This window comes from Salvia hispanica, chromosome 4 (assembly GCF_023119035.1).
Source record: "Salvia hispanica cultivar TCC Black 2014 chromosome 4, UniMelb_Shisp_WGS_1.0, whole genome shotgun sequence".
NCBI classification, from domain to species: domain Eukaryota; kingdom Viridiplantae; phylum Streptophyta; class Magnoliopsida; order Lamiales; family Lamiaceae; genus Salvia; species Salvia hispanica.
The window spans coordinates 3,134,997-3,157,119 of NC_062968.1; the positions used below are offsets into that span (position 1 = coordinate 3,134,997).

At 33.9% G+C, this 22,123-nt stretch overlaps 3 protein-coding genes across 3 annotated transcripts; 1 reads left to right on the plus strand and 2 right to left on the minus strand.

The window, feature by feature from the left end:
- Positions 1–4,322, minus strand: LOC125223334 (65-kDa microtubule-associated protein 1-like). Its single transcript, XM_048126441.1, has 10 exons — positions 4,196–4,322; positions 3,716–3,783; positions 3,412–3,615; positions 3,013–3,261; positions 2,702–2,917; positions 2,188–2,343; positions 1,799–2,110; positions 1,034–1,121; positions 608–756; positions 1–510 (listed from the first exon to the last, which is right to left on the minus strand). The coding sequence occupies exons 2-10, from the start codon at positions 3,761–3,763 to the stop codon at positions 214–216; spliced, it is 1,719 nt and encodes a 572-aa protein (XP_047982398.1). The 5' UTR covers positions 3,764–3,783; positions 4,196–4,322; the 3' UTR covers positions 1–213.
- Positions 4,323–10,410: 6,088 nt separating this feature from the next.
- LOC125218441 (trigger factor-like protein TIG, Chloroplastic) lies at positions 10,411–15,566 on the minus strand. The gene is made up of 13 exons (XM_048120110.1): positions 15,246–15,566; positions 14,994–15,077; positions 14,435–14,563; positions 14,067–14,155; positions 13,526–13,709; positions 13,047–13,137; positions 12,408–12,562; positions 11,865–11,957; positions 11,660–11,752; positions 11,415–11,495; positions 11,173–11,322; positions 10,784–10,879; positions 10,411–10,675 (listed from the first exon to the last, which is right to left on the minus strand). The coding sequence occupies exons 1-13, from the start codon at positions 15,510–15,512 to the stop codon at positions 10,598–10,600; spliced, it is 1,590 nt and encodes a 529-aa protein (XP_047976067.1). The 5' UTR covers positions 15,513–15,566; the 3' UTR covers positions 10,411–10,597.
- A 2,092-nt stretch (positions 15,567–17,658) lies between these two features.
- On the plus strand, positions 17,659–18,414 carry LOC125223611. Its single transcript, XM_048126828.1, has 3 exons — positions 17,659–17,986; positions 18,060–18,122; positions 18,188–18,414. The coding sequence occupies exons 1-3, from the start codon at positions 17,750–17,752 to the stop codon at positions 18,239–18,241; spliced, it is 354 nt and encodes a 117-aa protein (XP_047982785.1). The 5' UTR covers positions 17,659–17,749; the 3' UTR covers positions 18,242–18,414.
- The last annotated feature ends 3,709 nt before the right edge of the window (positions 18,415–22,123 follow it).

Consider the following 22,123-nt stretch of genomic DNA (forward strand, 5'->3'; position numbering starts at 1 on the left):
TAAACTCACTCACTCTGTCATGCTCTTTATTTATTTCATATTAATAACCGCCTAAGAACATTATCAAGTACTAGCAGTTAGCCTCCTTATAAAAACATACACCTCATGCAGACTCTACCCTCAAATCACTAACAAGTATCATCACTACTCCGGTATCTCAACAACATACATTATACATATATATTATTAAACAACACGTTTTGATTTGAACACCTATGGTGTGGCGGGCAGGGTATCCGTCCCAGAGATGTGGGATGCTGCATCCTCTTTCGACATGGCCACGTAGTTCACTGGGGTGACCTGCCTCGTGTCTCTCTTCCCATCTCTGTTTATAGACCTCGAACCATTCTGGTGAGAGTTAAGCGAATGACGCCTAGTGGAGCTTCCATTGGCACTTCCGTTGGCACGTGGGCCCACCGCCTTCTTCGTGCTAGGCTGTCGAGCTGGGCTTGGCGTTGTGCTAAATGCTTCCGGGTCTTTAGTGAACTGTTCATGGGACTTCTTCTGATCCTGCAAAGAGCACAAACATAGTTGATAACATTTGACTTCAAATGAATGGTCATAAATCATAAGCAAGCACAGCCACAATCTAGGGAACCAGGCCTACCCGCATTCTCTTCTTCTCCTCCTCCCTGTCTTGTCTGAGCATTGCATACTCGTCTAGCATTGCAAGTAGAGGAACACCATCATAAGTAAACGTAATGCCACGATCTTGTTCCCAAGCACGAGTTTTAGCTACTAAGCTGTCTACTAGGGCTGCAGAACCAGAAAATGAAGAGAGTCATGAAGTCATCAAATATGCAAGAGTGGTGGCAAACCTTATTTAGCCTTAACTGCTCATAAGGACTCAAAATAAGATAAAAATACATAAAACATATGAAATTAAAAATTGATCCACCCTTTACTGACTACGAAATGCAACTATTATTAACATATGGAGTACTTCCATATCGGCTTATCTAGTAGATAGAGCTAAGGATCAAATAATTGGAAGTTCCTATGGCAATACATTATTGCATAATTAGGTCAGTACCTGGAATCTTATTAACCAGGATGCGTGCCTTTTCAGCTCTCTTCAGATTCAAGTGAGCACCTCTGCTAGCATTGTACCTGTTTTCATCCTGTTTTCACAAATGAAATCCTTATTGTGAGTTTCAATTCAAGTTTTAGGGAACTATAGAAGTGAATGAGATAGCAGATTTAGTTTAAGCCTTGTAGTTCAAAAGACATCTTTAGTTACAGAAGATACAGAGTGTTATTTTTAATCACTTGATGAATGATAGAATTGCATAAACCAAAGATCATATCAGGATGACCAAGTGAAAAATGAGGGCTGCTTAAATAATTGGCAATACTTGATTCTGAAATGAGAGAATATACAAAGTCACTGTTGCGCTTCAGATAAAGGAAACGGTTTGACAAAATAGCTTAGTGTAGCAGCATGTAAATGACTAAAGAAACCATCAAATTAACACATGTACGTAGCAAGTAATGCATAGCATGTAGCATAAACAGAGTGATTCATAGGATATGACAAACTAGGAGAGGAAGAGATTGGTGGAACTCCTACTCATGTGATTCTTCACAACTTCAGCAAATATAATCACTGTACTAATTGCTATTCACTATTTCCGAAAGAAAAGATCAAAATACACAACCTTGAGAATTCAGCAAGATAACTAAGGATTTAGGAAACCTCATGATAGTTGTGTATATATCCAAGTTCTAATTGCCATAGACAAGTGAGATATAGAATGTGAGAGTGAATAAAAACGAAGGATGCAATAGACAGTATTACCCTATTGTAATCTTCGAGCCAACTTTCTTCTTCACAAGCTGACATCCATTTTTCAACCTTATCCAATATCTCCTTCCTGCTCAAAGCCTCTTCTTTTGCTTTTAGTATCTGATTATCCATGTCAGCCAATAACTCTACAGGCTCAATGTTCCCTGAATCAATGAGTGACAAAATCTTTTCTCGAGCTGCCTCACCATCAATCTCTACATGTGCATGAGAAAATATCTCTTCAAGCTCAGATTGCCTCTTAAAAGCAATCTCCTTCATTCTGCTTGCTTTCAGCTGATCAAGCCTCTCAACCTCCACTTCAGCCTTTTAAGGAACAGGATAACATCAGCCAATGATTGCCTATGCCATACAGCATTCAACAAATAAATACATTGACGTACCTGTTCAATTAGGTCCAAAGCAAGAGCCCCAGGAATAGTAACTTCATCCACTGAAGCTGAAATATTACAAGTAACGTGGTCAAACAGGCTGCGCTCTTCAGGGGGGGTGTCCATCAAATTCCAAAGGTCAATTAGCTGAGTTGCTAATTCTTGAAGCTGTCAACATAAAAGTTCGAGTTAGCTGTCATTGTCTAGTGTCTACAATGCAAACACAAAATTCTCAATGCAGCAATATATAGTTAAGAGTATAAAACATATGCAATAAAGACTAATATGTGAAGTTCATAATCAATGGAATCAACAAAATGGGAATGGGGATGGGAATTGGAGTATTTCCGTAGGTTTTAATTTTTCTATAATAAGAGAGAGAATTAGGTAGTATGGTGACAAAATGCAGAGGGTTGAGCTTCGATAATCGAATGGATTGATCAAGTGTGCCTCATTCGACCAATGTAAAAAGAGTGGTTGTATAATGTTCATAGTTCATTATCATAAATCATCCAAAAGTGACAACCTTTTGCAATCTCTGCTTCTTGTCTTCCTTTAGTGCTAAAACAGTCTTCGCCAGCCCAGCTAGGGTGTCATTGCTGATGCTTTTGGACTGAACACCAGTGGCGTCATTCAGGCTTGGATGCACTTCTGTGACAGTAGTAAAGAAGTCCATGCCAAGGACAGCACAAAGATCGTGAACTGTGCTGACAAATTCAAGAACCTTGTGCAGCCTGTCACTCTAGAAAAACAAGAAAGAAAAGCCAAGAACAGTTCACTGTTTAGAGAAATGCTCCAAAAGCATTTAACAAACTCCGCATGTAAAAAAGTCGTTACCTTTTCCTTTTGAAGATCTTGAAGCTGAGCATTAAACTCATCTAACTTTTTCATGGATAGATTGGACTCATCAACTGTGATATTCTCAACCTGGGCACTAGTTCCAGCAATCTCCGCAGATATCTTCTGTATTTGAGATTGAACATCAGAAAACTCTTTTATCTTCTCATCCTTTTGTTTCCATAGTTTATCCAGTGCAGGAGCTATAGCTTCAAGTTGTTCCTTGATCGTTCCTGACGTCTTCTCAGGCTGCGAAAAAAGCAAACAAACCAAACTTTGTAAATTGACACTCTTCAGCAAGAATAATTTTACACAAATGCCACTAGCTTGAAATGATTGCCGCATTACTATAACATCTAGAGCTTTAAGAAAATGTCATTATCGAACATCATCACTTACTATTCCGACATAAGTCTTTTCTCCAAAAGCTGATAAGAGATTAGTGAGTTCAACTCTAGCATCTGCCAATGTCTGAAGAAGGTGGGCTCTAGATTTCACAGCCAGGTCAACTTTTCTCTTGTACACATCCAAGCACTCCTGATCCAATTGAAGAAGAATCCTGTCTCGCTCTTCGTCATTTTCGCCAACTTCATCCCAAATTTGCTGCAGGAAAAAAGATTCATTTCTTTGTCAGAATGCAACAACTCGAGGGCAACTGAAACACTCAGCAAAGTTCCCAAATTAGCCTTTAATGAGGAATTACCTGCAGTTGCTGCAGCAAAGATCCGCAAGTGGTTTGCTTCATATCCATTCTACTAGTTCAAAGAAAACCTGAAAGGAAAAAAAAGAAAAGAAAAGATAAATCATGAATTTCACCATATTCTAGTAAACCACCACCTAATGTGAGTTAAACTTAAACCCCACAAAAATCACTTTAAATCAACTCGACCTAATTCACAAAAGATCAAAAGCTGCAATTTTGAATATCAATGTACAGGTAGGGCTTAATCTAATAGCAGCATCGACAAAAAAATTGGCAATAATCAGAAACTCAATGCAGCACTGCACACGCACATAATCGGTAAAGTCAACTTCGGAGCAAGTGGATCTCTTTTAAAAAGAACATTGTCGATTGAATCGAGATATAACTCCACAACAGTGAAAACACTCAAAGCTACACGAGCATTCTCAACATTTTGAACAAATTACAGAAGAAAGAGCTGAAAATGAAGATGAAAGTTACCGGATCGTAGTAGGCGGGCCGGGTAGCGGGATATGTAGGCTCAGATCTACTGTACTTTGATGGTAGCTTGAGTGATGGTTGAGTGAGTGAGAGAGAGAGAGAGATGCAAAGGATAGAAGAAAAAGAGAGATTAATAAATTGGGAAGGGGACGGATGGGGTGGTGGGGTCGGGGGGCTCCATACGACGTCGTATTTGGGCGGAACATGTTTTATTGCCCGCGTTTGGGGCGAATTTAGCATGTGCGAAAGACAATTTTGCCCTTGTCGGAGTCGTGATTGGGATTTATAAGTGTTGTCAGAGTCAGTGTATTTATTGCATTAACTAAAAACTACCTACTAAAATAGTTGCTCCCAGTTTTAATTGCATATTTCTAATTTTCACAACAATTTAAAATCTTACTTAAAAAAAACTTCATAGTAATTTAATATGCATATTTAATTGATATTTTAGACCTTATCCAATAGTATCCCAAATACCAAAATAGTAATTTAATATGCATATTTAATTGATATTTTAGACCTTATCCAATAGTATCCCAAATACCAAAATAGAATAAGAAAATAATTTCAATCGCATCTCAAGCTTCATTCTATTTTAGATTTTTGACAATTAAATACTAATCTTAAGGTTTATATTATATGATAAACTAAAATCACTTTTTTAAATTTTTGATTATTTATTACATTATAATTCAAATAATTGTATATTTTATCAAAATAGAAAAGGAGTGCAAGAGAAATAAAAAAAATGTGTATTGAATTAGATTAGTTTAATAAGTTGATCCAATTTAATAAAGAGTTTAGTTAATTATCTTTTAAAGTTTTATTGAGAAATTAAATAAATAATTTGACATAATGAAATGAATTACTTTATTTAATTTAATAAATACTGTTATTTAATTAATTATCTCATTTAATCTAGTATGAAATTTGACAAAGCAATAGTTAAAATAATATTAATAATTAAAAAGGTATAAAATATAGAAATTATAAAAATAAAAAACACAAATAGATGAAAAATAAATAAATTATAACAATTAAATAATGTGTTTATGTTATTATGGTATCTTTAAATATATTTTAATTTAAGTTTGAACGTTATTGATGTTTAACGTATTAAATTTTATAGTGGTGTACTTTTTTTACTAAATAACGTACAATATATAAATATATTAAATAAAAATCCTATTATTACAGTATTAATTTTATAAGATTTATCAATAAAGTATTGTGAGTTAATGTGTGATGTAAATAAAATGTACTATATTGATATGATTGAAAAAGTATAAGTGGAGAATATACATTTGAGTTTCATATAAAGTATGGACTAAAATCGATATTTCAGAAAATGGGTTTGATATAAAGTTGGGACTAAAATGGATATAAAATGGTTAGAGATAACCTTAATTACTGCTTAAAGCATCCTTAATCATCTATCTCCTCCGCCATAATAGCATTCCTCTATTTTTCTGCGCCAAACCATAACACTTGCATTGTATCACCCTTCTCAAATTAATTTGCATTTTGTTTTCACTTCAAATAATTGCAAATTTAAAATATGAAAAAAGAATAAGTAGTGAAATTACTTCATCTACGCTAAATTAGATTCTGACAACCTATCATGTTCCAACCCTACCTCAAAGCAAAGTCCTCCATCTTTTCTTGATCGTTTAGGTTGAACAAGAAAATATTGTTGGGATCAATCTTTTTCCGTAATAAAAGCAAAATTTGCTAAAATTGAAAGTAGATTGGAATTAATGAAAGAAAAATGGGGTTGTATTTATACTATATTAATTTGGAGTATAAAAAAAAGTGTAGTATATTAATGGAAAGTTGATTTGAAATAAAAGCGATCAACGCCCACCACGCTGAGAAAATATTCAGTGGTTCTTCCACACCACCATGACACCATGAGATGGTGTGTCCAACCAATTATCTATTGACAAATAGGAATATAAAAAGGTACGCATCCAACTAGACATTCAAGCATTTAGGAAACATTCATTATACCACTTTTATGAAAAATTGAATGATATAAATATGGAAATTACTACTACTGGTATATTGCATACTCCTATTTATAATATAATAAAAAAAATAAAATCATATCCTAACACTTGCGAGTATATTCTTTTGGGTGTGAATATTGGGTGTGAATATGATTATCTTTTTTCTTATTTATTATGCATATAAATAAATACATATGGTATTATACATGACCATAATTTAATTTTATTTGCAATATTAACCAACTATTTAGTAAACATATAATCATTTATATGCACTAGAAAAAGATAGAAAAATTACATTATGGGCATACTTTTTTTAATTAGTGTAGAATTTTCAATTATATACTTACGTATATTTATGTAGGTTTGTGTTAAAATGACAACTCCTCTTAAAATGACAACGTGACAACGCTTATACGTGCAATATTATTAACGCTACACAGCAATATTCAATACGGTAGACAGCAATCTATAGATTCTTTGTATAGTGTGTCGGATATTCTTTGTTCAAGAAAAATTCTTTGTTTAAAGAGCAGCAGATTGCTGCCCGTCTTTTTCCAGATTTTTTTTTTTGCCACGTGGCAGCTTATTATTCGTCCACGTGTACAAATGATTGGCTAGAAATGGTGGTATGGTGTTATTTTAAGGGGTGGTGGCACCCTAACATGCCCCTATTTATGTATGTATATAAGTAAGAAAAAGAAAATCATACACGTAAAATAATATTAACAAAATGATGTAGGATTACATATTTTATGGGGATACATATTAGCTATTATTATTATAGTAAGTGCAAATATATATATGAAATACATATAGAAAGCTGAAAATATATTGGTAATGTCCATATTTATATTATGCAATTTTCTATAAAAGTAGTATAATGAATGTTTCCTAAATAATTGCATGTCTAGTTGGATGAGTGACTTTTTATATTCCTATTTATTAATAGATAATTGGTTGGACACACCACTTCATGATGTTATATTGGTATGGAAGAACCACTAAATATTTTCTCCACCACACCCTTCACTAACCCCAAGACCCGTTCCCCTATCCACCCGCATCTCACCCCCTCCTGCAATGGACGCCGCCACCCGTTGGGACAACCCAGGCGGCGCAGCCTCTCTGCATCCATTGTAGATGCTCTTAGGGTTGAGGTGGATAAAGTCGAATAGAAAAAGATACAATCAATTTTAAATTTGATCGCCAAATCACTCACCCTACTTAGACATTAATGGAAAGATTAGACTGTACCACCTCTCTCTATCTACCAACCTATTCCTCTTTGATCTAAAAAATCCAACCTAATATTCCAGCCTTTAAGCTCAATACCCGTGACTCAACCTCAACATCTATAAAAAGATAAAAAGTCCTTTCTCCATAGCATAACAATAATAATCTAAGCTTTAAACTTGGACTTGCAATAAGGTATGCTACTTTTCGTTTCATCCAAGTGTATAGGTTGGGCTAACTGGGGTATGCATTACAACCGATTAAGCTAGCGGCGGAGTCATTGGTTCTTCAAAAATCTCATTTCTTGATAGGATTTATGATAACAAATGGAGTAGTACTATATTTGAGACATTACAAAAAGAACAAGCAAACCCATATAAATAATTGTATGTTGAGTAATTTTTTTGGTAGTGTAATTTTCTATTTCAGCACTTACAATTATTACTTGAATAAAAAAAAATACAACTCTATAAATTATTTTGTTGGACATAATTATTTAATTATAATATTAACTTTAAACAAAAATAAATTAATTAAATATAACAAAAATAAAATAAATAAAAACACAAGCCACCCTGCGGCGCAATATTATAGGAACAACATATGTAGCATTATAGAATATGACCAACAGATTCGAGCCCCTAACCATTGTATATTCAATTGATAATGGAATATGTTCACAACCTATTTAATATGAATACCTCCTAACTTTTTCGTGTGTTTATTTGTCCATTTAAAAATTATTTGGAGCCACTTACTAAATCACGTCTTAGGAATAGCCAATCATCAGCCGTTCTATTTTAATAATTTAATACGGCTTGGAGCTCTATGAAATATTAATTGCATTTTTTATCACCCCACAAAGCCATCATTCGATTCTATATGGAGTAGTATTATTCATTTTGCACAAAAGAATTACTCCATCACAACCATTAAATATTCTATTTTTTTTAGTCTGTCCATTATTAAATAATTTATTTTATTTTTATCATTTTTGGCAAATGACCCTCAAGTTCCATTAACTTACTCTACTCATATCATATTATAAAATTAAAAAAAAATAGGACCAACATTCTAATAATTATTTCTATTAACCATTTTCTTTTACAAAATCAAATAATTTCTTAAAATTCAAATCGATCAAATATGAGACATCTATTCGTGGATGGTAGATTTGGTTGCTCTTGACGAGGTTGCTCTTGAACTTTGGAGGTTAGATTTGGTTGCTCTTGACGAGGCTAGAACGAGGCGCCACTGCGGCCCTAATTTTAGTCTTGTGTGGGGTGGAATGCCCAGTTGCACGGCTGATTTCGCGGCAGCACGCGGCCACTGTAGCAGTCGGCCGCCGAACATTTTCCTTTCTCCTTTTTTTATTAGACTGGAAAATAATGTAGGTAGAATTAAAACATTCCAAAATAATGTGATCACGGGACTCGGGAGAAGATGGGTATTTTGGAAAAAAAGACATATATTCGGTGGGAAACATGACAATTATATACACATCAATCACAATGCATGATGATAGAATTGATCTTGTCGTGTTTTTTATTTTCTAGGCTCGATTATTTTTTGAGACTACGGCATATAATAAAATCGAATTTATACCATAAAGTATTTCATTTCACCCCAAGATACATATGTTAAAAAAATTTGATACGTACTTAGAAATACGAGTACTAAATTTCATAAATAATATGAAAATATATGTTAATAGTTAATACATATGCTTTAATATGAATGTAGTAGAAAAAATTGTAAATTTTATCCCTTGGATTTTGAAAGAGCAACCGAGCATTTTCATGAATACAAAACTATACTCCAATTTTTTTTATAATAGCAAATAAAAGCAGTATGAAAATATTTCTTAATAGCAAGTTACTAAATTAATTTAGTATTTCTTAAACTTATAAACTTTTAAAAACACAATATGCATATTGGTAATTAAATACTATAGCAAGTTAATTTTAGTAGTATTTGCCAAAAATCTAAGATTGGCTGCAAATCTAAATAATAGTACTAAAATGAAATGCTGAAATTACATAGTTACAGTAATGACTATATTTTTAGAACAATATTAATAATTTGAATGTTTTATTAATACTAATAATTCAAGTTTTAAAATATTTTTGATGTAAACCAAATTTATTTAGGATTTAATCTGTGTACTAGTCTTGTCCCAACAAATATTCTTTTAAAATTAATTGGTTAAACATAAAAATGATTGAGATGCAGCGAAGGGATAATGTGATCGGACTGCCAACATGTCTAAATCGATGCTAGGTGTCGCATACAATCAATCAACGTCACACTCAATTTGCTACATATTTAAAATTATAGTTATAATTAACGATTTTCATTCAATCTTGCAAAATAGGTAAGATTTGGGTGTGCATTGAAAAGTGCACCAAGAAATGGATTTGGTTTTTTACATTTATCCCACATTTTCACTTTTTCACCTTTCCACATTTCCACTTAAAGGGATAAATTTGTCAATCTATAATTCTATTAAGTCAAAGTCTTTATTTTATACTCCATAATATTTGGATCAATTCTTGGGCCAATTCTAATATACTAAACAAGAGGGAACATATGAGATATGTGGCCAATTGTGGCTCAAATCTTGACGGGCCCAAATTGATAGAAATAAAATATGAGAAAGTGAGCACGCCGATGTTAAATTGCAAAAAATTACTATAAAATACGGTCGAATTTAGTTGTTTTATATTTTTAAAAATTCGGCTCAGTCAGGCTCTTGTCATGCACGCCCCACGCGATGGTCAAGACGCACGCGGTCTAATACGGTCGAATTATTGGTTCGAAACGAGTTCAATAGATTTAACTACAAGAAATCTCTCAAGGCTATTCAAAGTGAATCAAACTTTAAACAGATTCCAACTTTATAAGCTGCCTAGCTATTACTGTTTGATCCTTAGTTCATTATATTATGAGTAGGAACGAACTCAAAGCAAATGAAACACAACTAGAATTGATTTTCATTATATTATTGCTAAAATGGATCCAAAAAAGCTCAAGAACATGTCCAATCGTCGAAAAAGAATGTGCAAATCTATACTAAACCTGAGAAATGGAAGGGTGTAAACCTTGATATATCTCATACCTCTCCCTTCAAAATCGGGTGTGACCGTCTCTGGCTCTCTTACTTGTTTATGAACTGGATGTCTGCACGCTCTTTCAGCCATTCTAGTACTTTTGCTCCCTCAAGCACCTCTTGTACCTGACCAACAAAACATCACTCTTCTTTTCAGGATGAGAAGCTTTTGATTTCAAGGTTTATTTTTTCTGATTACAGATTGCAGAAAATGAATAACATAGTTATAGTAACCTGTTCCCGGACTCGTTCCTCATCGTACTCTTGGTTGTGGCGTTTAAACTCATCGATCGAATTCTCAACCTCCTTCACTATCTCGTCTGTTACTATCTGCATCACACCAAATCACAATAACCACATTCAAAACAGCTCGTGACACACGGGAGGGATTTAAACTGAACTGAACGAAATTTGGAGTCGAATGTATGTATATATACACTCTGCTGTTTTTTAATATGAAAACCCCACCATGTCTGCGATAAACATAGGCTAACACCCCCTACACTAATATGATTCACGAGAACTTCATCCATGTTCGATTTCTCAATGTGCCACCAAGTTTATCACAACTACATAGATAACCGCATAAAATAGGTTCAAGAAAGAGGAAATTTTTACGATACCTGCAAGTTTTCGCGTTTGAATATGTCACCAACAGCTAGATTCTGCTTGATAATATTCGTTATATTTTCTCTCTGGTTTTCGAGGAAATCCTTCACTGCCTTGGGACTTGATAGGGCTTCCAGTTGTTTTTCATTGAGTTTCATATTAGCCTGAAAAAGTAAATAATCGATCTAGTGAGTACTTTTTCAACGGAAAACTGCTGATGTTCTAAATAACCAGTTAGATTTCCAGCAAGCCTAACCTGAATTTGCAGAAGTTGTGCTCCATAAAGCTGCCTTCCTTGTTCCTCAAACAAAGATGGAGGAATATCGACTTCAACCATCTGAATCGAATCAAAGAATGCATCAGTATCAGTTCAAATGCATGAGCAAGGATAAGATGAGCAGTCTTTAGTAACGAGGACATGAACTGGTCGTATATCAGCTCGATAACCACATGATTTTTTATTTATTTATTTATTTATTTTTACAGAAAAAGAGAGATTACTTTGTGTAACTGATCCAAAATTGCATTGTCTGCAGCTTGCTCTTTAGCTGTTTGCTCCAGCTCAAGAAACTTTTGCAACAATGTTTCCTTAACCTGCATAAAATCAAGATACAATCAACATTAAATCTCAAGTCGTGTGTCCCGTGCAGATAAACATACCAATTGTAATTCGCTATATGTGCAAAAGTTTGGTGCAACAACTTGCCTCCTCAATGGTGGAGCAACCTGCCAGAATCTTTTCAGCAGTTGCGTCATTCAATTCGGGCAGATCTCTGAAGAACAATTCCTTGCATTCCACCTTAAAAAGAACAAGTAATGAAAGATTAAGGTTAGGGAATCACTTCGTACATACCATTTCCGTACATGAAAGATTATATTCATTGAAAATTTGTACGTGCAGTTCACATCTTACGAACTATGAAATGTTTCGACCACAAAACACCTCTTGATATATTTATCCAGAAATATGGATTGGAAATGTGAACTATGTAAAGTAGAACAATAATATCTACACGGCTTCACATTGATATATGACTTTTGAAAATCAATTCTAGTCAAGAACTACATGTTTTATGTTCACTCAGTCTGCTAAACAATGTAAAGTAGAACAATAATATCTACATGTTTTATGTTTGGACTGAGTTATGAAGCGCAATAAGAAAAATGATAATACAGTCAAACTGACAGGAATCTGTATAAAAAGATACGAGCAAGTGTGCATCATGCGCGTGATGATGAAAGAACTAACTGTGAACAGAGCGCGGACACCACGGAGATCTTCTTGTTCCCATGTATCAGGGAAGGTATAAGGGAATATCTTAGTTTCGCCACGTTTTATTCCAACAATTGAATTCATAAAATCTGGAAGGACTTTATCTTCGTCTTCAGTGTCAAACCGAAATCCTGAAAAAATAAAATTGCAAAATAATATAATAAACCTTTAATGGATTTGAGGTAGGAATGACTTCCATAATCATCATAGTAAGTACCTATAAGGGAATATGTTAAATATTGAATGTAAAACTAATTTCATAACTCAATGTATACATGGAACTGCCGAATCAAACATCCACTTATTTAAACTTCACAAAACTCTTTCACATTTATGAAGATGCATTCACTTTTTTGCAAAAATCTATACAATCTACAGTCTACTCTCTCAGAAGGATAGACATTTGGTGTCAACCTAAACAGAAAAGAATAAATATCAAACCAGAAAGCTCATGTTTTCACTCTCATCTGTCAATCCCCTATTCTATTGTAAATCAAAATTCTGCAGTTTCCGCATAAGCACTTCAAGAAACAAAAAACCAACGATGAAAAATATGCGTAGGAATATGTTTGTGAGTCTCAATATAAAGAATGACAGAAAGAAATTGAAACAAACCTTTGCTCTCAGCAGATGGTATACTTTTACCAGTTGATTCATCTTGCTCAATCGTCGCAGCTGATATGTCAAGAATTGCAACATCACCTAGCTGAACAGGTTTTCAGCTTATAAATAACTTCATCGAATGAGAAAGAACCAAATTACAAGACTAACAACAGAAGCAACTGCTTATGTCAGCTTCATGCGATCAACAGAATAATCACTGTAAATAAGGAACATAAAAACTAAACTTGCAACAAAAAGTATTAGATGAACGTGAAAAAGAAGTTTAGCATGTTCAGTTACGTAAGAAATGAAAGAAAAATTCAGCACAGTGGTAGCAAAAGATCATGATCTAAGATAGACATTCAAAAAAATTACTACTACAGGAGTTTAACACAAGACACTGCATTTTCCAGGAACCTCAAATCTTACAAAAGAAATTTATGTTTCACAAAATCTTGAAATGAATTGCAACTATATTGTTTTGAATTTACCTGAAGTCCTCTGTCAACTACGATTTTTAAAGCACCGAGAGCCTTGTGACGGCGCCGTAGTTCTTGTTCAGCTGCAGTCTGAGCATCTATCTCCTTATCAATCTCAACAACAACCTTTAAATTCTTGTATCCATCTTCAGGATTCCATATGAGTTCAGGAGCAACATCAACAAATATATCATATCTGACCACAAGTTCGGAAGCATGAACTCCAGCTGTGAGTGTTAAGATGATAACTTTTATAATAGTGTATTAGCAATCTTTAGGTGAATTATGTCATAAATGCATGGTATATATGAAATATCCTAGTACCAGGAACATCATTTCATATTTTACACATACGCACTATAAGGTCAAGGCAAAACTCATAAAATGAGATCCACTCCCATCATCACTACTTGCCAAAAAACAAAGTAAAGGTCAAGAGGTCAGAATCTCTGATATCTCAGTACATAGTATTTACATACTACTTGCCAAGCATAACTCATTGTTTTGATGCATCAATTGTGAGGAGATTTTTTTCTTGAAATAGCTAATGTACCTCAGAGATTTCATTGACGAAAACGAACTCTCCATCTCCGAAAATTTAGTTGAAATGCGGATTGAATCTTCCAAGGCTTTTCCGCTTACCTACAAAATAAAAGGAATTAAAAATGGTTAACAAATACACTAAACCTGCAGTATTTTATAAGTATGATAAAAAAAAATAGTAACAGAACAGTCTTATTTGAATCTATCATATCAAATGCTGTGACAACATTTACTTCATTTTAATTTCTTAAAATGAGCAATTGTTACGTGCATAAAAGAACCGATAAACAAGTTTACAAGATATCCCAGTCGCATATCAATATAATCACAATTTATCTTAAGGGAAGCAATTTTTAGAAACTATTAAATGAATCTCACTGAAGACAAGGCATGCGGAAGTGTTCTCTTTAAGATAGATTCTATTGTGGCTCCTTTAACAGTCTCCTTCCCAATATAACTAATAAGTATACTTTCTGGGACATTCTTCCCTGGACGAAACCCTGGGATCTGCAACGATAGAACAAACATTATTCAAATCCTCTGGTCAATACAGCTGAATAGATAGAAAAATTGCAAGGGGATGTACTAAAAGATAGTTAGCACATTGGCAAGTGAGAGAGTGATCTCTGATGAAAGGTGAACACCAAAAAAATCAATCTAATCTCAATAATTTCTTGAACATCTGGAGACTCATCACCATTGTTTGTAGATACTTTCTTGAACATCCAGAGAATAAAGAAAACTAGAAACCTCAAATATGATTAGTTGACAGAATTCCTAGTATTCTCCAAACAAAACAAATCCAACAGATGCTAACATCAAATAGATATAAATCAACCCTCACACAACCTTGTGAAATTCTGTTCTTGAATTAGGCTAATATATGAATATTCCCATAAAGACAAAGCATCAAAAGCTAAGAAGTCCAAGTTACTACCTTTGCTTGTTTGGTGAACTCCCTCATGACTCTTCTGTAACAATCCTCACATACCTCTGCGGGAACCTCAACACTCAACTTTACCTGCAGACATATGAGAATCAGAATTGTGGACTGCTAATAACTGCCACAAACAAAAATTGACTTATTGTGGTGTCAAGTATCCGTAAAGATGTTTCAGAACAAGAAATTCAATTAGTACTAAAGAGGGAATAAACGTGGAGAGATGATCATGGGAAAAAGAAAACTGACTCTTGAGTTGGGTTCGGGGGTTTCTGTAACAATGAGGTCGGCGGGGAGCTTGTCGGAAACGGCGCCGTCAGCAGTGGCGGGGGCGGCCGACGCTACAAATGGGGTGGAATTTGTTCTTCGGGAGAATTGGCGGGAAGAATGAGTTAGTGGTGATTGCTTGAAGTGGGATTTGAGGAAAGAAACAGCGGAATAAGAAGGAGGAGAAAAGGAAGAAGAGGGCTTGAGATGGAAGAAGGTTTGGACAGTGGTAGCACAGAAAGACTCCATCTTTGTTATTGCAGCACCACCTTCTTCTTCTTCTTCAGGCTGCAATACAATGGAAAGATAGATAAACAGGATAAGATATTTTAATCTAACAAAATGCGACGTCGTTTCTTTTTATTTCCCTTCTTCTTTCTATATTTTTTTCTTCGTAATTTTTGATATTGTACTCTTGGTTTCTTTTGCTTTGTTTGAAGTTTAAAAAATTAAAGCTTAAAATTTTGAATGGAACAATAATGCGTTTAAGTAAGGGCTGACCCAGGAATATAAATGAATGGAGAGCAAAATTATATGCAAAGAAAATTTGAGAATGTGAGAAGAACAAATATAAAGAAATTTTAAAAATTTGTAAAATTGGGGGAAAAAATAGTACTCCCTCTGTTTCAAGAAAGATGACTCATTTCTTGGACAGCGAGAATTTATGCAATTTTATTTTTGTGTTAAGTGGAGAGGATAAAGTACTCCTGAGAAAGATGAAATAAAGTAAATATAAAAGTGCTTTCATTTATAGTAATGAGTCATCTTGATTAGGACAAATAAAAAAGAAAAATGAGTCATCTCCAATGGGACAGATGAGGCATGTTACTAATGATTTGAGGAGGTGCATTTACCCCATTTTAACATATGTTGGCTCTGCCCACGCTTTTAAGGTCATCTCTATAATCATTTACGCTAAACTCAAATCAATTTTTGAGTATATGTTATGCCAAAAAAGTAGTTTTACTCTAACCATTTACACCATTTTGGAGTATTTGTCACAAAAATTTCCCAGTAACACCTGATATGGTGTTATTCCATTGAAAAATTTAAAAATGAGTTTGGATTTAATATATGGTTGGAGATCTTATCTTCACCAAAAATAACTTTTGGTGTATAATTGGAGATGGTCTAAGCCTAACTCAAAATTCAAATTTACATTGCTAAATTGTTAAGGTTACAAAGTTGATAGACTTTTTATAAAAATAGACATATCTATTTCTTTGCGTTATAAAACATCGTCATTTAATATATACAACATCACCAAATAAAATTATTACTACCAAAAATAAATGTTTTCTTTTTGAATTTTTTTAGTCAATATACATTATGATTTTTATAATAATAATAATAATTACATACTAATAAAAAGAATATCCTTTTCTAATTCTCTTTATATTCTAGTTAAGATGATATTCAATATTTAATTATCATGAGAATTTAAGATGAGAATTTAAGAGTTATTGGTTACTATATTTAATTTGAGAAAGAAAAGACGAGACAATGAATAAAATGAGTTTGGATCTCCTGCTGTGACTCCAAGCACAACAAGGGCTGCGGTTACATATGTAATAATAAATTATAATAATATACTCCCTCCGTCCACGAATAATAGTTCCGTTTTTCTATTTTTGTCCGTCAACGAATAAGAGTCTCGGTTCATAATTACCATAAATGGTAAAGAGACCCCACATTCCACTAACTCATTTCACTCACGTATCATTTAAAACTAATATATACAAGTGAGACCCATATTCCACTAACTTTCTTCCACCCACTTTTCCTAACATTTCTTAAACCCGCGCCATTTAGAAATGAGACTCTTAATCGTGGACGGATGGAGTATAATATATTACTCCCTCCGTCCCAGATTAAGAGTCACTTTTTACCATAAAAGTTCGTCCCAGTTTAAGAGTCATTTTTAGAATTTTCCATATTTGGTCATACAATTTTACTCCATTCTTCATCAAAATTACATAAAAATGTCATTATCGACATTAAAATAAATCAAAACAAAAATCAAAAGTCAAAAGGGAACCACCTTCAACCAACTCCACCATCTCACTTCATTTATTACACACTCCACCAGCTCACTTCATTTATTACACACTTCAACTTTTTTTTAAAATTCGAGCTATAACAATAAGTGACTCCAAACGTGGGACGGAGAGAGTAATTTTTTTAATTTAAAAAAATTATTATGTGTAACAGCAGCCCCTTTTGTGCTTGAAGCCACAACACGGGATCCATATCCGAATAAAATGGGGGGGGTGTGAGTGTGAGTCGGTGTGACTCGTGCGAGAAATGACAAAAAAATTATCTGAAAGATGCATCCAACGGTTCCAAAGCAAAGGTGGAAAAGGAAAGGAGAATCTAAAAATTGGGGAAACGTGAATTAATTAGTGTTGGCATTACCAATACCTAGTACTAAACCGAAGTAAAGAGAAGCTCTCTCGTGTCTTCCCCATCTGCCACGACACCCCTCCATGGAAGCCGTGGGGTCCAGACAGAGCCGCGCCTCCTCCCGCTACGCCTCCGGCCCCTCGCCGCCGGTCTTCACCGGCCGCGTCAGGAAGTGGAGGAAGCAGTGGGTCACCTCCCCCGCCGCCACCGTTTCCAAATCCGGCAAGCGCAACGACGCGCCGCCCCTCCGTCTCTGCCGCTGGACCCCCCTATCCGCCGCCGATGACCCGCCCAAGCGCCGCCAATTCCGCTACGCTCCGGTACTAGTCACTCTGATTTTGATTTTGGGGCTTAATTTAGAAGGCGAATTTGAGTGAATTTTGATTTATGCAGATTGTTCCCATTGAGAAGGGGAAAATGAAAAGTGTGGAGAATGAAAAGGAAGAACCACCTCAGGTTACTTTTTTTGTTCCTCAATTTGATGAAAATGTGAGTTGCTCAACATCTGTTTTCATCTGTAGGAAATCAATGAAGATGAAGAAGCAGAGTCAAACACTGCTGAGCCTGAGATGTGAAGAGCAAAGTGAGGAGGATTAACATTAACTATGGTTTAGTTAGTAGTAGCTTTGTGTTTTAAATGGTGTAAGTACTTATTAAGTAGGCATGTATGTAAGTGTAACTCAGCTGAATCTCTTAATCCTATCCCTGTTTATTACTCTTACTAATACCAAATACTATTCAACTTGCCTATATTGCACTATAATGTCATGATTTTGTATTTGATTTGAACATTATTGCTTTGTGACTAAGACCCCAAAACTCTTTTGGGAGTCTCATCTTTCCACCAATACCATTGGTTCCAAGCATTCTTTGTGGCAATGACTTTGGAACTTTGGTTTCGACAATGTACACCACAGAATAGACAATGAAATACCGATAAGAGACCGTGGGCGATCCGATAGAGTAACCCGAGATGCTGTCTCAACTACTGATGTTGCGATAAAACTACAAACTTCTTCGCCTTTTGTGACCTTGTTGATCTTTGTGCCTTTGTCGGAGTTTGCTCACACAGCTAATTTATTCCATGATTATCATAAACTCACTCTAGCATACCGATACGAATTTAACCAATTTACATCAAGATTGTAAGACATACTATTCCTTCGATATCAAGTAACTAGGTCTGCGGAATTCGAATTGGAGTTTTCAATTCCAAAATCAATATTTGGTGCCACAAAATATTTACATTTGGAATTGAATTACAATTCTAATTTCTTCCAATTCCATAATTTGAATTTCACGTCAGAAATAGATAATTGAAATTCTAAGTAGTTAGTAAAATTGAGCATCTTCACATACTACACATACAAACACATATTACACACACTTTCATATCAATTTTATCATTTTGACAACCGAACAAATGATTTCGAGTTGAATTATTATTCAATTTCTTCAAATTCAATTCCATGAAATTCAAATTTAATTTGAAATTTCATGTACCAAACAGACCCTAAGTGTCAGACAAGACTTAAATGAAAGTGGGTAGATCTCGGCCGGCTAAAATATGTAGAGAGATCAAAGAAGAAGAGAGACAGAAAAAGCTTAACAGCATTATATTTAATATTTAGAATTTTAAGACTAACTAAGAGTGTCAACTATTTTAATCGGATACCCTATGTCAAAATTTTTAAATAGTTATCAATCGTTATTAGTGATTATATATGCATATCTGAAACATATTCGCATACGGAGTACTAAGTTATGAGTTATCTGCATATAATTTTGTTACAAAACCTAATAGTAAAAATCATGATTTTCTGGGTAAAAAAAACTTGAGAAGTACTCCGTAGTACATTCTTATGCTCTAACTCACTCCGTGGTTACATTTTTTCCTATTTACTTTTAGTTCTTTTATAGATCAATTTCTTTATGTTAATTTTAATTACTTTTATGTTACTTTAAAAATGGTTGTCATCTTTAAAAAGGGTTGTCATCTTTACATAGGGTTGTCATCTTTACATAATCCTACTTGTAGTACTTTTATTGATCAATTTCTTTATGTTGATTTTATTTACTTACTTTATAAATCGGACTTTGATCATGCTATTTAAATGAATTTTATAGTTATTTAAATATATGAATTCGTTAGATTTCATTATAAACAAATAAGAAACATTTCAAGTAATTTTTTGTTTGTTTTGTGTGAATAATTATGATTATAAAGAGAGACTGACATAAACTATCCATTCAAAGGTTTATTCATTTTATTAGCTACGTTTGATACTAACTTATACTCAATTATTAGCAAAATATACGTAAAAATGATTTCTTCTCCTCGATCCATCATCAAATGACTCCTCAAATGCTTTCATCCTTGATGCAACGGCACCTTCCTTCAAAGCACCTGATTGTGGCATCGATACATGCTACGAGAAGCTCGCAGTCCTTGTCTATCTGGCACGTTGGAAAGCCATCGTCTTGCTGGGGGAGGGTGTCCGGGGCATCGGCTTCAATCAAGCTTTGTTTGATACAAACGCACTCCCCATTATCACATGCCAATATTTCAGTTTCAAATGTGAGACATTTCAATTGATCGTAGCAATCCTCGACCTTCTGGCACGTTAGTCCCACACCTTTTGCTAACTCTGTCAATCGTAAAAAAATAAAAGAGTCAAGTTATGCATGAAACAGATAGATAAATAGAGAGATAAATATACAGAGAAAGAACCTAGAGTGGCAAGCAAGAAAGCGAACACAATGATCAATTTTGGAGAAGCCATTAGTCTTTTACACAAATGTATGTTATTGCTGTTTCATATATATAGAGGTATTCACAAGATGAAGGATATATGAAATTAATTCATATACACGAAACTTACATATATTAATGAAACATGACGTGTCGAATTGATGATAGATATAACCATTTCATCTAAAATTACAAACGAAATGACATGATATAAATGCCTCACATATGTTTGCAAAGGCTTACAGTATAAAAAACACACGTGTTACGTTGCACAAATTAGTTAATAAATACATATGTTACTATAGCAAATTAATCTATGTTTAATACTACGTTAAGAGAAATGAAAATAGAATTAATGGGAAAAATTAAATCTCAGGATGCAGTTACATAATACTGCTATTTGACGTGTTACAGAGGACAAAAGAAAAAACTCACAACGAGATAAAGTTGATCTCTTAGTTAAGCAACTATGTTTGCTCGTGCATTCTTACACTACATTTGTCCAAGAAAAATAGTTATATTTTTCTATTTTGATCTTTCTATTAAAATTAGTTTATAATTTTTTGACGATTCTTATTTTTCGTTAATAATAATACTTTTAACTATTTTTCCTATTTATCTTTTATATAAAATATATGCATTGTTAATCCGAATATGCACCTAAATGTACTTTGTTCTATTATAATCGCAGTTTTCCACAAAGGAGTTATATTAGGAGTTTGATTAACCGATCAATTGTCGTCTAAATGAACCAATAATCCCATTTTGAAATGATTTAGTCCACCAAAAATGGAATAACCGATTATTAAGTGGTAACCAAAACAAAACAAGACAAGACCGGCACAGTGTTGAATTACAAATACGATTGAAAGAGAGAGAAGTATAGCTCAAATTATGATTATTTCATAGGCAATAGTCTCAAATACATACATACATTGCCAAAATATCACAAAACTCTTATTCCCGATTGATTTTGCCAATCATATTTCTTCTGTGCTTGACTATTATATTCGGAGTGATTACTAAAGTAAATACCACCGCTCTTCGCTATCCACCATGACTCATTTGGTCTGGCCTTGAAGAATTTTTCGTGATAAACTTCAAAATTTTGTTTCTTTTTGCCCCAAAAAAAACGACAGAAAAATATCGTGGTTGGTGTGACATCTGGACAAAAACTCCACTGATAATCTTGGTTTGGGTAAAGGAAGTGGTCTCCGAGATCATCATCTCCAGATTCACAATGAACTTTTAAAGATGGAGAATTTGAAGGCAAATTGCTAAGGATATGGACATGATGCTTTGATGTGAGAAAACATCCATCGCCAAAAAGGCAGATTTCCGCTAAAAGAAATAACAACAAAATTTTCTTCATTGTATTTCTTTTTCCTTCGTAAATTTTCTGTGTATATTATGGTTTAGGGATTTATATATATATAGTTTATTTTTGTTTACAGAGAAATGGAAATGATTCATTCTTCTTGTCAATTAATTGGCATTTGATTTGCTTTCACTGCCATACTTAGAATTTTGAATTGAAGCGAATACGCAAATATGGGGAAAATATATTTGTTTTTTCTTAAAATTAACTGGGGCAAACAAATACCATATAATGATATAAATGAATACTCCGGATTACATGTTATAAATATAATTGATTTTGAGGTAATTTTATAATTGGGTTACTTTTTATGTACAACAACAACTT

Bases quoted from the DNA above. Each gene is read 5' to 3' on its own strand.
- LOC125223334 (XM_048126441.1), bottom strand. From the start codon at position 3,763: ATGGATATGAAGCAAACCACTTGCGGATCTTTGCTGCAGCAACTGCAG. The intron at 2,111-2,187 runs GTACGTCAATGT...GTTCCTTAAAAG, and splicing joins CTTTGGACCTAATTGAACAG to GCTGAAGTGGAGGTTGAGAG. The intron at 511-607 runs GTAGGCCTGGTT...TGCTCTTTGCAG, and splicing joins AGGAGAAGAAGAGAATGCGG to GATCAGAAGAAGTCCCATGA.
- LOC125223611 (XM_048126828.1), top strand. From the start codon at position 17,750: ATGGAAGCCGTGGGGTCCAGACAGAGCCGCGCCTCCTCCCGCTACGCC. The intron at 17,987-18,059 runs GTACTAGTCACT...TGATTTATGCAG, and splicing joins GCCAATTCCGCTACGCTCCG to ATTGTTCCCATTGAGAAGGG. The intron at 18,123-18,187 runs GTTACTTTTTTT...TTTCATCTGTAG, and splicing joins AAAAGGAAGAACCACCTCAG to GAAATCAATGAAGATGAAGA.
- LOC125218441 (XM_048120110.1), bottom strand. From the start codon at position 15,512: ATGGAGTCTTTCTGTGCTACCACTGTCCAAACCTTCTTCCATCTCAAG. The intron at 11,958-12,407 runs GTTAGTTCTTTC...GTTCTTTTTAAG, and splicing joins GTGTCCGCGCTCTGTTCACA to GTGGAATGCAAGGAATTGTT. The intron at 10,676-10,783 runs GTTACTATAACT...TTTGTTGGTCAG, and splicing joins AGGAACGAGTCCGGGAACAG to GTACAAGAGGTGCTTGAGGG.